Source organism: Heterocephalus glaber, unplaced genomic scaffold (assembly GCF_053883595.1).
Source record: "Heterocephalus glaber isolate CG9 unplaced genomic scaffold, H.glaber_assembly_v1.0 deba00000809, whole genome shotgun sequence".
NCBI lineage: Eukaryota > Metazoa > Chordata > Mammalia > Rodentia > Bathyergidae > Heterocephalus > Heterocephalus glaber.
Genome location: NW_028258163.1, coordinates 2,075,200 through 2,089,653, shown reverse-complemented (window position 1 = coordinate 2,089,653; position 14,454 = coordinate 2,075,200). Strand labels below are relative to the sequence as shown.

Sequence of the window (14,454 nt, the reverse complement as noted above, 5' to 3'; positions counted from 1 at the left end):
CTTGGGTATGACACCAAAACAAAAGAAAAAATAAATTATACTCCAAACTTTAAAACTATTAACATTAAAGCAGAGTATCAACCCAGTGAATGGGAGAATATATTTATAAATCACATCTATGATAAGAGGTTAATATGTAACTCCTATAAACCAGGCATGGAGCATATACCTATCATCCCAGTGCTCTGGGAGGCTGAGGAAGGTGGATCAAAAGTTTGAGCCTTGCCTGGGCAATCTGTCTCAAAACTTAAAGTAATAATAAAGGAAAATAATAATAATAATAATAATAAAGGGCCAGAAATGTAGTTTGATGAAAAGGCACTGGGTTCAATCCCAAGAAAAAAAAATGAGACATTTTTAGGTAAATGGAAGATGTACCTCAAAATCATAATCTTAGCGGGGCATGGTGACATACGCCTGTAATCCCAGCAATCACAGGAGGACTGCTGAAAGTTCAAGGCTAGCCTGGGTGCCATAGTGAGTTCAAATCCAGCCCAAACTACATAGTGTGACCTTGTTTAAAATTTAAAAAGACAATAATCTTAAGTGAAATAAATCAATCACACAATCACACACATTGTTTCTCTTGTGTGAGGAACCCAAAGTATAAATAAGGAGCAAAATGGAGGACGGATATTATGAAGTAGGAAGAACTTGTTCAAATGGGAAGGGGAACAAGAGATGGAGGACAGCTGGGGATTTAGCTCAGGGGTTCCACCGACTCCCTCGCAAGCACAAGGACCCAAGTTCGATCCCTGGTACCAAAAACAAAAACAAAAACAAAACCCTCCTAATACTAGCCGGGAATTTAGCTCAGTGGTTCTGCTGCCTGCCTCGTAAGTGAAAGGTCCCGAGTTCGATCGCCAGTACTAAAAAAAAAAAAAAAAGTACACAAGATCCCAATGATGAATGTAACTATATTTTATACCTAAAATGTACCAATGAACTTAATGGAAAAAAAAAGAGACGGGGGTCAGATTTAAAGAAAAAAGGAATTGAAGAAAAAAATGGAAATAGAACTTTGTAAATGGGGAGGAGAAGAAAGGCCGGAAGGAGGGGAGAGGAAAGAGATTTTTTTAAAAAGTATTAAGACGTGTTATGTACATGTACAAATTCCCCATGATTAATATGATCATTATGTCCAGCAAACATGTACTAACAAAATACATATACAAATATAACAAAATACAGAAAAAATAAATTAAAAACTCATAATTCAATAACAAAATAACCTAATCAAAAATGGATAAAGGATATGAATAGTCATTTTTTCCAATGAAGATACACAAGGCCAAGTGTGGTGGCACATGCCTGTGATCCCAGCACTTAGGAGGCTGAAGCAGGAGGCTGGCCATCAGTTTGAGGCCATCCTGGGCTATACAGTGAGGTTAAAAAAAAAAAAAAGATATATATAAATGGTCAATAAGCACATGAAAAGATGCTCAACATCACCAATCATCGGTGGTATCAAACTACAATAAGATTCCACCTCACACCCATTAAGATGACTATTACTAAAAAAAAAGCAAAAACAAAATCACAAGTGTTGGTGAAAAAGCTGAACCACTGTGTATTGCTGGCAGGAATATAAAATGGGGCGGCTGCAGTGAAAAACAATATGGCAAGTCTTCAAATAATTATGCATAAGATCTAGCAATTCCCTCCTAGATGCACATCCAAAAAAACTGCAGGTAGAGTCAGTATCTTGTATATTCATGTTCGCTGCAGCATCATTCACAACAGCCAAGCAGAGGAATGGATAAACAACATGCGGTCTATATACACAGTGGAACATGATCCGGTCTGTAAAAGGAAGCTGGGACTAAGAGTGTAGCTCACTGGTGGAGTACCTGCCTAGCATGTGCAAGGTCCTACGTTCGATCCCTAGGATCCCACCCACTCCCCAAAAGAAAGCAAATTTTCACACATGCTAGGACACTGATCAACCTTTAAGAAATATGTTAAGTGAAAAAACCCAGAACAAAAGGACAAATATTATATAATTCCACTTATAATAGATACCTAGACTGTCAAATTATAGAGAGAAAACAGAGTGGTGGTTGCCAGGGGCCACAGGGAGGGGGAGATGGGGATTTAGTGTTTAATGTAAGCAGTTTCTACTTGGGAAGATGCAACATTCTGAAAATGGATGGTAGTGATGGTTACACAACAACAGAAATGCACTTAATGCCACTGAACTATTCACTTGAAAAATTTTTCAACAGTAAATCTTATGTACATTTTACCACAGTTAAAAAAAAAAAGAAAGTTTAAATTTTAAATAAGACTACTAGGTACCTCTTAGATGTAACTATAAAAGACATAAAGCTGGGCGTGGTGACACATGCATGGAATCCCAGTACTCTGCCAGGCTGAGGGAGAAAGATGGCAAGTTTAAGCCCAGCCTGAGCAACTGAGTGATTTAGCAAGACCATGTCTCAAAAATAAAAAATTAAGGGGAAGGGGGAAGGAGGCCTGGAGATGTAGCCCAGTGCAAAGGTCCTCTGAGTTCAATCTCTATTACTGCAGGGGAAAAAAACAACAACCATAACTGAAGACAATTTTCACTATCTGAATAGCTCTAAATTATTATTGGAAAGATCAATGAACAAAAAATGGTATCCTGGGTGGGTTCCACTTAAATAAAGTTTAGACTTGTCCCAATTAGGAGCTGAACACAAAAAGAGAGGCACAGGACACACAGGTGTGGTAGACTCTTCCCAGCCACCCATCTCCTGTTAACTCCTTTCTCCCCATCTCCTTTCTCCCACCACCCAAAGTTGAGCTGGCTCTAGTTACTTGCCTCTAATAAAGAGAATACAGCAAAAGAAACATGATGTCACTTCCCAGATAGGTCGTAAAACACTGTGACATCTATTTTATTCACATACCCTCTCCAGTTCTTTCCACTTGCTTTTTCTGATGAAACAAGCTGCCATATTGCCCCATGGAAAGGCTCACATGATAAAGAACTAAGGGAGCTTCTGCTGTAATATGATTCTGCTTCTGTCAGGTATCAGCAGTTAGCAAGGAACTAATGCCCTGAGTCCAACATCCTGTAAAAAATTGAATCATGCCAACAGATATCAGAATGAGCTTGGAAACAGAACCTTCTCCAGTTGAGGTTAGTGGCGTAGTGGCGCATGAATGGGCTCTGTACAGTGAGTTCAAAGCCAGCCTGAACTACACAGCAAAACTCTGTCTCAAAAAAAAATAGTATGGGACCAGGGATTTAGCTCAGTGGCACGATGCCTGCATTGCAAGCCCAAGGTCCTGAGTTCGATCCCCAGTACTAGGGAGAAAAAAAAAGTATGTTCCCCAGTTGAGCCTTGTGATGGCTGCAGCCTACCGATGGAAGCCTATAAATAACCCTGATACGGAGTATCCACCTGAATCATACTCAAAATCCTGACCCACAGACATTATGAAGTAATAAATGTTGGTGCTGTTGTTGTGTGAGACAGGGTTTCTCAATGTAGTTCAGGCTGGTCTTGAACTCACTATGTAGCCCGGGCTGGCCTCAAATTTGCAGCCATCTTCCTACCTCAGCCTCCCAAGTCCTAAATGTTGTTTTAAGACACTGTTTTGGAAGTAATGGCTGCACCAACATCTTCCACGGGTCTAGCACACTGGTTCTTTTTTTTTTCTCTTTTCCTAGCACTGGTTCTGACCACCACATTATCATTTTTTCACCTCAGGTAAAAAATAACCTCTCAAGGCCATTAACCAGGGTGGCCTTACATCAGTAGCTGTCAGAGGGAAGGTCTGTGCAGTAACTGTCACACAGAAAGTACCTGACAAATTGCTACATTACACTTCAGTGACTCACTTGTTCATAACCAAAAACATTGGCTGTGTGATGAACAGAATGACAGTGACAACAGATCCCAGGTACGGAGGGCACATTATGTGGCAGCTAATTGGAAATACAAGTATGGCTATGGCATTCCTGTGAACATGCTGATGTTTCTCTAGTCTACACACAGAATGTTGAAATGAGGCCACTTGGTTGAAATGTGATTTTAATTGGTGTAGATGAAGAACAAGGTGCTCAGGTGACAAGTGTGACACTGCAGGTTACTACTATGGGTTTAAAGCCACTGCAGCAGGAGTCAAACAAACCGGGTCAACCAACTTCCCTGGAAAAAAGTAAAGAAGAAACATGGACATTTGAACAGACAGTAGAAACTGCAATTATATACCAGTCTACATACAGTTCTCTCAATTTCAAACCTTCAGAAATAGAAGTTGAAATAGTTACAGCTGAAAATCCTAAACTCAGGATTCTTTTTGTTCATTTGTTTTTGTTTGTTTGAGACAGTATCTTGCTATGTAGTTGCAGCTGGTCTTGACCTCACTATGTAGCCTAGGCTGGGCTCAGAATCACAGTGCTGGGATTACAGGCAGGTGCCACCATATCTGGCTAAATTCAGGATTCTTACAGAAGCAGAGATTGTTGCTCATCTTGTTGCTCTAGCAGTGTGAGACTAAACATTGTCATTAGTTTACCAATTTCACAGATGCCACTTGCGTGTATGTTTGGTAACAACAAATCAACATTATGGATGCCTTTTGATTGAAAAAAGAACTCCTCCCATTCCTCCTACTACTAAAGTGGTAAGGACTACTATATAAATAAAAACAGTGCTTTGGGGGAAAATTTTTTTAAAAGACACTGTTTTACACCAATTTGCTAAGAAGCATTAGATAACTATACACCAGGCTTAACAACCACAGGCAATAGTTTTTTAAAGTTGTGCATGACTGCAAGTTCCTTTTTGATCCCACATCATGGATTATATTTGAAAAAGTAATGTATTTTGGCTGCAAAACTAAATAATTGCTTGGATTCATTTATCAGTAAGACTATTGGAAGCAAAGAAACGAGATATTACAGGGAAGAAATTAAATAAATTCCTGCTTGGCGATATCACTAATGACCTAAAATAAGAAATAAATATCATGCTAATGAATTCTGACAATGATGTTAAATCTGGAGGTGTTGCCAAAACAGACCCAAAGAGGATCAAAATATGGACAGAACATGCTAAATGGAGATTCAACTTGTAAATGCAAAATAACATGTGCTGAAAAATCATTTGAAATATTCGCTAGACAGAGTAAGACTAGGAAGAAAGTAGCCGACAGGGTAACAAGGAAATACTGACAAGATCCTGGATTCTGAACTCCTTTAAGATGAAGACCATATCATAACCACTACACCTTCTGCCATAATCAAGTACCAAACTGCAATAAATCAATAGATACTTGTTGAGGGTTGTTAATCAGTCCAAAGAAAGACATCAGTCTGTATGTAACTTGTTACATAAATTCCCATACAACAGAAAAATAATAAAAAAGATACAAGGGAGAAAAAAAATAAGAATAAGAGGCACAAAGGAAAATGTTTTAAAAATTGTGTAAAAACATGAAAACACAAACTGGGGATTGGGATACAGTTCAGTGGTAGAATGTTTGCCTAGCATGTGCAAAGCACTGGATTGAGTCCCAACACCAAAAGAAAAAATAAACTGGACAAAGACCATGAAGGAAACTTTAGGGATGACTCACAAAATCACAATTAAGGCCAGATTACCTACCTATTAGACTCATTACTTAACTTTTTGCCTCATTTTCCTCATCTATTAAAAGAGTAACAAGGGTGGCTACAGATTTAAAGTATGTACACATACACGTAGAGTGTTTAACCTCACGTCCTTGCACACCATGATCAACAAATGGTAGTCACTACTTTCTTCATTTTGCAAGTTTCTTTTCTTTTTTTAAATTAGACTACTGTGCTTAAGTTTTTCTTGATTTTTTGAAACAGGGTCTCATTATGTAATTCAGGCTGGCCTTGAACTCATTATGTAGCTCAGCATGGCCTTGAACTCAGTGATCCTCCGGCCTCAGCCTCTCAAGTACTGAAATTACAGGTGTGTGTCATCAGGCCCAGCTTGCAAATTTCTTAAACAACAGGAGAAACAGTCGCATTCACTGATATAATACTCCTCAAAACAGTCCCTGTACTGTTTGAATATTTGTGAAAGGAAATGATCACGTTTGAATAGAGGGCCAGAATTGAAACCTATTGTATAACTACTACTTGTCAAATTCATATAAAGTGTTTTTTGTCAGCAGGAGAAAATTTGTGTTCTATAACTGATTACAAATTATAGTATTTGGATTGTTATAATTATGCTTTTAAATTGGTAAAAAAATTAGTTCATTTAAAGAATAAAACCAATGCCATCTACTATTTCTACACTGGGAAAAGTATAGTGACTTACAGCAAACTTGAGTAACCAACTACACAAAATAAGGAAGCATTATTGTAGCTAATATCAAAGAAGTAACTTCAAAGTACAACTGTGAGAACTTTTTTTTTTTTTTGAGACAGGGTCTCACGACACAGCTCAGGCTGGCCTTGAACTCACTATGTAACCCAGGCTGATCTTGAACTTCCAGGGATCCACCTGCCTCAGCCTCCCAAGTGCTTGAATTACAGGTGTGTGCCATCAAGCCTGGCCTAAATGGGAGAACTCTTGTACACTGTTAGTGGAGATACACTTTGAAAATAGTTTTGTATTATAAAATAAAGCTGAAGGTAATTATACTCTGTAGCCCAGTAACTCTTTCCCTAGAAATACTCTTCTCTCATGTGGACCAGGAAATGGATACAAGAATGTTCACAGTCACACGGTCCCCATAAGCAACTCAAATGATGAGGCAGGATGATCACAAGTTCAAGTTCCACCTAGGGAACTTGGGAAGACCCTATGTCAAAATAAAAATTATTAAAAAGGGGCTGGGGATGTCACTCAGTGGTAGAGCATTGGGTTCAAGCCCCCGTACCACACACACAAAAAAGGCCAACAAGATTGAATAAATGACAATATATTCATACAGTAAAAAGTTGTAGTTTCCTACTGTTGCCATAACAAATCATGAAAAATTTAGTGGCAAAAGCAATACAAAGGTATAACCTTACAGTTCTGGAGATTAAAAGTCATGATATCTAGTGGGTTAAAATCAATGTATAAGCAGAGCTATGTTCCTTCTGGAGGTTCTAGGGGAAACTTCACTTCCTTCCCTCCACAGCCAAGTGGCCAAGGTGCATCTCCTCAGTGCCCTGCTAATGTGGCACCGAGAATGGCCGGGAGCACAGGTCACAGCCTCAGTGCCCACCCTGCCCCACACCCTACCCAGAGCAGCCTGGGGCATGGGGGTGTCCAGAAGCTGTGCACCACCCACTCTGCTCACAATGCATAAATGCAGAGAACCATGAGGGAATAACAGAAAACAGCTCTGGAACATGGGAATCAACAACTTCTTACAAGAAGCTATGGGAGATGTGTACTGTAGTCTGCCTGAAGTTGGGGCAAAACTGAAAAAGCAAGATGAGCTTGGTGGTTTAGCGTGGGGAGCGGTGGTAGCTAAGGAGACTCCATTTTGAATCTTACCCTCCATTGTATGGAGACTATGTTATGAGGAACCGCGTCCTTACCTAAATTGGATGTTTACCTTCAGAGATTGCCCTGGAATGTGATGAACGTTCTGTAGCCCCGAGAAACGGGAAGGCCCATGAGGGTGGGGAACTGCCAAGGGACTGGAAAGCAGGAAAGCAGGTGTCCCTGGATAAGGGTCATGATGTAACAACCAAACTCACCTGTAACAACCAAATTCACCTGTAACAAACTCACGGGTTGTATAAAAGGGAAGAGAAAAATAAACTCGTAGCTCAGTCTTAGGAGCCCGGACGACTCTGTCTTTTTTCTTTTGAAGTGTGTTTTTCTTTCATCCTCAGCCCTCCTCTCAGGTACTGTTCGACTAGTGACGGCGGGCCCCGTCAGTTTAGGAAGTGTGAAAGCTGGGAGTGGACTCTGTTGTCCTCTATCAGGAGAAGTAACTGAAATGAATGGCGCATCTGCCGAAAATCCAGGGTTTGTCAACAGATCTTGTTAGGAAGATGACTGGCTGGTGTAGATGACAATGAGCGACCCTTCCAACGAAACCAACTCAGGAGGGAAGGAGTACATGAGAAATATGGAAAAGCTACTGAGCAGTGAAAATGGAAAAACTAGTAAAGACTTGTTCAAAAATTCACTTTCTTCTTTGTAATCCAGTATCTGGAAGCTGTCTGAGTCTGGCTCACGGTCTCATCCTCCATCTTCAAAGCCGGTAGTATAGCATCTTCGGTCCCCACGATGCTGTGTCTAGCTCTCCTGCCTCCCTGTCTGTCCCCACCTAATGGCCACATCTCCTTATTTCTGATAAACATAACGATGCCTCCCTATTTTGAGGATCCTTGAGATTACACTGGATAATCACAGACAACCCTCACTTCTCAAGAGCATTAATTTAATCACATCTGTAAAGTTCCTTCTGCTGAGTTAGCTGACAATATTCAGAGGTTTCTGGGATTAGAAGCAAGTATCTTGGACCAGGGATTTAGCTCAGTAGTTCCGCTGCCTGCCTTGCAAGTACAAGGTCCCGAGTTCGATCCCCAGTACCAAAAAAAGTATCTTTAGGGCAACAAAACTATACTAAAATGAAAATGAAGAAACTGGCACTGCACTGAACCACATCAATGAATCTCACAGGCAACATTTTAAAAAATCAAGCAAAAGAATTCACACAGTGAGTACTTTTATATAAAGTTCAAAAATAAGCAAAACTATGTTAAATAGTGATGCAAATACAGGTAAGAAGTCTGTAAGAAAAGTAAAGACAATTATCACAAAAATGACACTTTTATGGTAAAGTAGGCACGTGATATCAGAAACAGGCTTTGCTTTCTAATTCTTTAAACTGCATGCCTATTTTTTATACTCTATGATTAACATCTCTTATAAAAAGAACAGTAACAGATAATAGTTACATAATCGAGAGGCAGGGAATACTAGACTCAGAGTAGGTTAGGATGATCTGGCAATGTGAGAGAGAAAGGAGAGCTGCATCTATGTAAAAAGCCAGTTAAACTGTGAGCTGAGCATGGAACAGAAAACCCAGGTTCAAAACAGAGAAACAGTCTTAGGTCACAATTTACAATGTCTTCCTAATAGACTAAATTTCTTAAGGTCAAAACCATGTACTCATTCATCTCTACGTTTTTTTCATTGCTGAAAATTGAACCAAGGGCCTCCATATAGTAGGCAAGCATTCTACCACTTCACTACATCCTCAGCTTTCTTTTCTGTAACCTCAATATTTACCACAATACCAACACAGAGCAATTTTTCAGTAAGCCTTTAACAAATCAAATGTCTTAGGGGGTGTGGTGGCACACTTGTAATCCCAACATTCAGGATGCTTAGGTAGGAGGACTGCTGTGAGTTTCAGGCCAGCATGTGCTATATAATGAGTTCAAGGCTAGCCTGAATTACACAAGACCCTGTCTCAGAAAAAAAAAAAATCAAATGTCTTTCATCGCCCACATAATCGAGTGAAATTAAGCAGTCTTCTAACAAATAACTAAGAATTGATTTGAAAATTCAACAGACTCTTTCAAAAAATTGCAATGAACACATAGAATAGTAAATATATATGTATATATAAATAAAATGCACACTGTTGTCTTCATTGAGTTAACAATCAGGCTAAAGGAAGAAGAAAAGTTATACAACTATTTTCAAAATACTCTTTGAAAGCCAATTATGGTGGCATATGCTTGTAATCCCAACCACTTGGGAGGCTGAGGCAGGAAGATCTCAAGTTTGAGACCAGTCTGGGCTACAAAAAACCCTGTCTCAAAAAACATGCAAACAAGTGGAGCATGGTGGTACACACCTGTAATCCCAGCACTTGGGAGGCTGAAGCAGGAGGATTGCTGAGTTCAGCCTAGACTACATAGTGCATTCAAGACCAGCCTAACCTATATAGTGAGACCCTGTCTCAAAAAACAAAAAAAAGCCGGGGATTTAGCTCAGTGGTGCCACCGCCTGCCCCACAAGCGCAAGGACCCAAGTTCGACACCTGGTACAAAAAAAGTTAGCTATAATTCTCTGGATCTAAAACGTTAAAAAAAGTACATATTAAATTAACTGACACTAAACTATAAAGGCTAAGTGCATGTGGCAAATAAGAACAGAAAAAGGGGGCTGGGGATTTAGCTCAGTGGCGCCTGCCTCAGGAGCGCAAGGTCCTGAGTTCCATCCCTGGTACCAAAAAAAAAAAAAAAGAATAGAAAAAGGTTACATGGTCTAGGACAATCACCACAGTGCCTTAGATGAGGTAGACAGGACTTGGGAGGCTGAGGCAGGAGAATTGAGTCTGTGGCCAGCTTGGGCTACATAGTGAGACCCTGTCTCAAAAAAGCAAGCAACCAACCAAAGAATATAGAATACAAAAACAGAAGTTAATTGTAATTCTCTCTAGAATTACAATTCCAGGATGGAAAATTCAAGTCCAGCCCGGGCAATTTAGGAATAACCTGTCTTAAAATTTAAAAAATTAAAAAGGGCTGGGAATATAGCTCAATGCAAAGGCCCTGTTTCACCCACAATAGAGGGTCAGGGAAGCACTTATGCCTTGGTCTTGCCCTCTTGCACTGGTTTTGAAACCTAGACTAAAGGAGAAGAAACACAAGCCAACTGACTGCCTCACATAAATGAGCCCTGAGCAAGACCAAAAGAACTATTTAGTTGAGTCCAGTTAAAATGGCAATCACAGAACAGTCACTAAGTAATTGGATTTTTTTTTTTTTTTTTTTTTTGGTACTGGAGATCGAACTCGGGTCTTTGCGCTTGCACAGCAGGCGGCGAAACCACTGAGCTAAATCTCCGGCCCTGGTAATTGGATTTTTAGCCTTTAAATTTAGGGTAGTGTATTTCAAGGCAAAAGCTGACTGACTGAGGGGTAAACAAAGGCACAGAAGAGGAAATGAACATAACATACAAGTATAAGGGAAAGTGATCAGATTAACCCAAATGGAAAAAGCATTATATTGGGAGAAAGAATATACACACCTAAAAAGTAAACTGAATTAAGACTATCCACAGTGAGAAGCGCATAGACTCCACCTGTTTCAGAGGACAAGGGGAAGCCACCGAAGACTTCACTGCAGAAACTGAGCTGGGAGACTACTGCTACTTGAACAGGCCCAGTGTTAAACCTCTACACACGGGGAGGGAGTCAGGTAATTTGCTAAAACAGCATGGTTTTTTAAGCGTCATATACAGTTTATGTAAAATTTTATTCCTTCGCAGAAAATATAGGAAAAACATTTTTCCAAATGATTTAGATCTCAATGAGTACAATGCTAAAATTATTCATCAAAAAAGATGGTAATGTATCTTAAGGTTTAAACACACCTATCACACCCCTTCAGCTCCCGTTCACAAAAGACTACCAGGACCCAGATTTACCCTCCCCACTTAAACAACGAGGAAAACAGACTAAATATACTGAACAATGGGTTCTGGACTCGGACTCCAGGCAACAGGCGGCACCACCAGGGGAGTTTCTAGGGTGTGGCACAGGAATGAGGAACACAACAGTCTCAGGAGTTAAGAGGGGAGAGGGAGAGGGAGGTCAAAGAAGCTAAGGATTAGGAGAGAGGAGCAGACCGAAAGCTCTGGAGACCTGCGAAGGGGTCTCCATGAGTCTGTGGCTGAGTATTTACCACTGCAGGTTGAAAGGACAGTCAAGGCCAAGGAAAGAGCCACTGAAAGGGGCGGGCAGAATACTCCTTAATACTCACATGAGGCTGTAGTTTGTATGCTCACATGCCAAAGTAAAAATGAGCCGTGGGCCGGGGATTTAGCTCAGTGGTTCCCCACCTGCCTCACAAGCACAAGGTCCTGGGTTCGATCCCTGATAGCAAAAAAAAAAAAACCCAAAGCAACAACAACAAAAAAGTAAAAAAGAAGCATAAGCAAAAAAGGAAAGATACACAAAATTTTAAAAAAACAAACTGAACTTCCAGACATAAAAAGTATCTGAGATTTTAAAAATACACTGGGAAAAATATTCTAGATGGGATTAACACCAGATTAACCAACACAAAGGACCAGTGACCCTGAAGATATGGAAAAATAAATTACCCCAAATGAAACACAGGGAAAAAAATTAAACAGAGAAAGAAATCAAATAAACGAACAAGACCATCAGGAAGCTGTGGGCTTCCTAGGCTAACATGTTAACTGGAGTGTGAAAAAGGAGAGACAAAGGGGCTGTTTGTCCTTTTATCCCATTGTCAGTTATTTTAACCATTCCATCAGGAAAATTTTCTCTCCGTTTTTCCACGGCAGTGTGATCGTCAACCTGACTCCATTTGTATGAAGTCCAGTGATTCCGGGTGGTTGCCTCCCCGCTTCTCTCCCTGGAAGTCCCCTCAGTTGAAGCTTGACAGACTACTGACAGACCACGGAATTCTGTTTGCTAGAGCAATCTGCAACTGTATGTTATCTTTGTGACCTCCTCATTTGGCATATCTTTACATTTGTTATATCTTTACAACGTTGTACAGGATACTCGGCACCTGTGTGATATACTTTTTTTAAATTTTAAACATCAGATTTATTTGGAGAAAACAAAACCAAAAAACCCCACAACCCAAAGGATGGGATTTTATATCTAAGTCTACAGATTACAAATCATTTTCATAGAAGATATTTTTTGTACAAATTTTACATGGATTCAGGAGTGGGACATAAACCAATCCTGTTTCTGTTTAGTGGGGGCAAGGAAGGGGAGTAGGACAGAAGAGCCTTTTTGATGCAGCTATTTGGAAGAAGGGCAGACACGAGGGCAAGCTGTACCTTTTCATTATCTACAACCAATGGTTTAAAAAGCAAATCCAAAATAGAAACGAAGTAGGTAAATAGGGAAGGGTTTAGGGGTGAAGGGCACACAGGGAATGGGGAAAAAATAAGAACCAAGATACATCATGTACAGGCACAAGCACCCAATGATAAATGTAAATGTATTGTACACCTAAAATGTACCAATAAAAGAATTCAAGAAAAAAAAAAAAAAAGCAAATCCATTCAACTCAGGGTATGTCTAAAAGTCCACTTCCTAGCTACTAGCCAACCTCAGCAATTAAGGGTAAACCTCTGGGTATACCTTCAGTCCACTGGATAAATGGCTCATTATGCTCACTGCTGCAGCTCTCATACACCCACCCCCTGCAGACCAGAGAGGCTCTAACCTAGGACCGATGGGAGAAGGGCTTGTAAATAGAGAGACCAAGCTACATCTATGGGCAGCACCAGTGTTGCCTACAGTGGGAAAAGATCCCATCTACCAAGCTGACCCCCGACAAAGGTGCATATAAAAGTAAACCAGGACCCTGTTAAATTGATCTTTTATCATTTTTTCTCTAAGGGAAGCTAAAAATCATACTTCCTCCCCCAAGCAAAATAACACATTGGTCTTGACCACATTATAAACCCAAGCAAGCACTGGTGTGGGATTTCACTGGGAACTCGTGAAAAACAAAAACAAAAAACCCCATACCCCACAATCAAGGTCATAAGAAAAGCTTCCAACTGTAACTGTCCCTAATCCATACTCATTCATCACCAAAGATCAACCTAGAGTTTTCTGATCAAAAGAAGGGGTCAGATCAGCAGAAGCAGGCATGGATGGAGGGGAGGAATGAGAATCAAGACATCAAGGAGCTGATTTGTTTGAGAAAAGCATTGATTCATCGTATCACAGCATTCAGTGGCTGACATATAAAACGCCTAAGAGACCACATCTGTGACTTATCTAGAGACTAGTCTTTGGGAGGTGAGAGTAGCATGAAGAACATGAGAGATGGCTAAGACTCTGACATTATTATTTTTTTTTTTTGGTTTTTTGAGGCAGGGTTTCACTATGTAGTCCAAACTGGCCTCAAAATTTGCTATGTAGTCCAGGCCGGCCTCAAACTCGTGGAGATCCTCCTGCCTCTGCCTCCCAAGTGCTGGGATTACAGGTATACACCACAACACCCAGCCCTAAGAGTCTTAATTTGTTAAAGCTTCAAGGTTTAAAAAAAAAATGTGAATATAGTTCAACTTTCAGAAAGGATAAGAGAAAAGGCAAAACCAGGACACAAAACTGGGAATTCCCATGACCCCTAAGTGCTTCCTGCCCAAGGAAAGAACCATTCACGTGTTTACTGGAGGTCCTATCACTACCTGGTGCAAAACAATCCATCACCTCCCAAAAGCTTCCTTTCCAAGCAAGAGTTCCCCATTATTTTGGTCCCAAGAGTCTTATTCTTTAGTGGCATGTAGACAACCTGTGTGATATTTTGTTTCAACTAAACTGTGTGAAACTTCCCCTGAAACCCGCCCCCCCCCACTAATTTAGCAAAGTTCCGCTTCTGTAAAATTCTGCTCGCTCCCCCTCTCCCTGAGTCCTCCCCAATTAAAAGAGCTGTTTAAAAGAACCTTTTCACCGTGGAGTTTTTCCAGCACAAGCTGCTCTCAACCGCCGGGTGACAACAAAGGACTAAAATTT

The 14,454-nt window shown here is 40.3% G+C and overlaps 1 protein-coding gene, 1 long non-coding RNA gene and 1 pseudogene across 17 annotated transcripts in view; 2 read left to right on the top strand and 1 right to left on the bottom strand.

The window, feature by feature from the left end:
- Ttbk2 (tau tubulin kinase 2) overlaps positions 1-14,454 on the bottom strand; it is a 162,249-nt gene that overhangs the window by 138,399 nt on the left and 9,396 nt on the right. For 2 of the 16 annotated variants that reach the window (XM_087207367.1, XM_087207372.1), the window contains exon 1: positions 2,892-7,762. The exons of the other annotated variants lie outside the window; for them this stretch is intronic. Coding sequence is in view for 1 of the 2 variants with exons in the window: in XM_087207372.1 (XP_087063498.1) it covers positions 2,892-2,939 (48 nt within the window). In the remaining variant the exon portion in view is untranslated. Of the gene's footprint in view, positions 1-2,891; positions 7,763-14,454 lie in introns of those variants that run through there. 16 annotated transcript variants of the gene reach the window in all.
- On the top strand, positions 3,710-4,316 carry LOC110345199 (proteasome subunit alpha type-6 pseudogene; annotated as a pseudogene).
- Positions 8,456-13,139, top strand: LOC147828999 (uncharacterized). Its single transcript, XR_015449752.1, has 3 exons — positions 8,456-8,640; positions 11,001-11,137; positions 12,252-13,139. It is a non-coding gene; the product is annotated as an uncharacterized LOC147828999 (long non-coding RNA).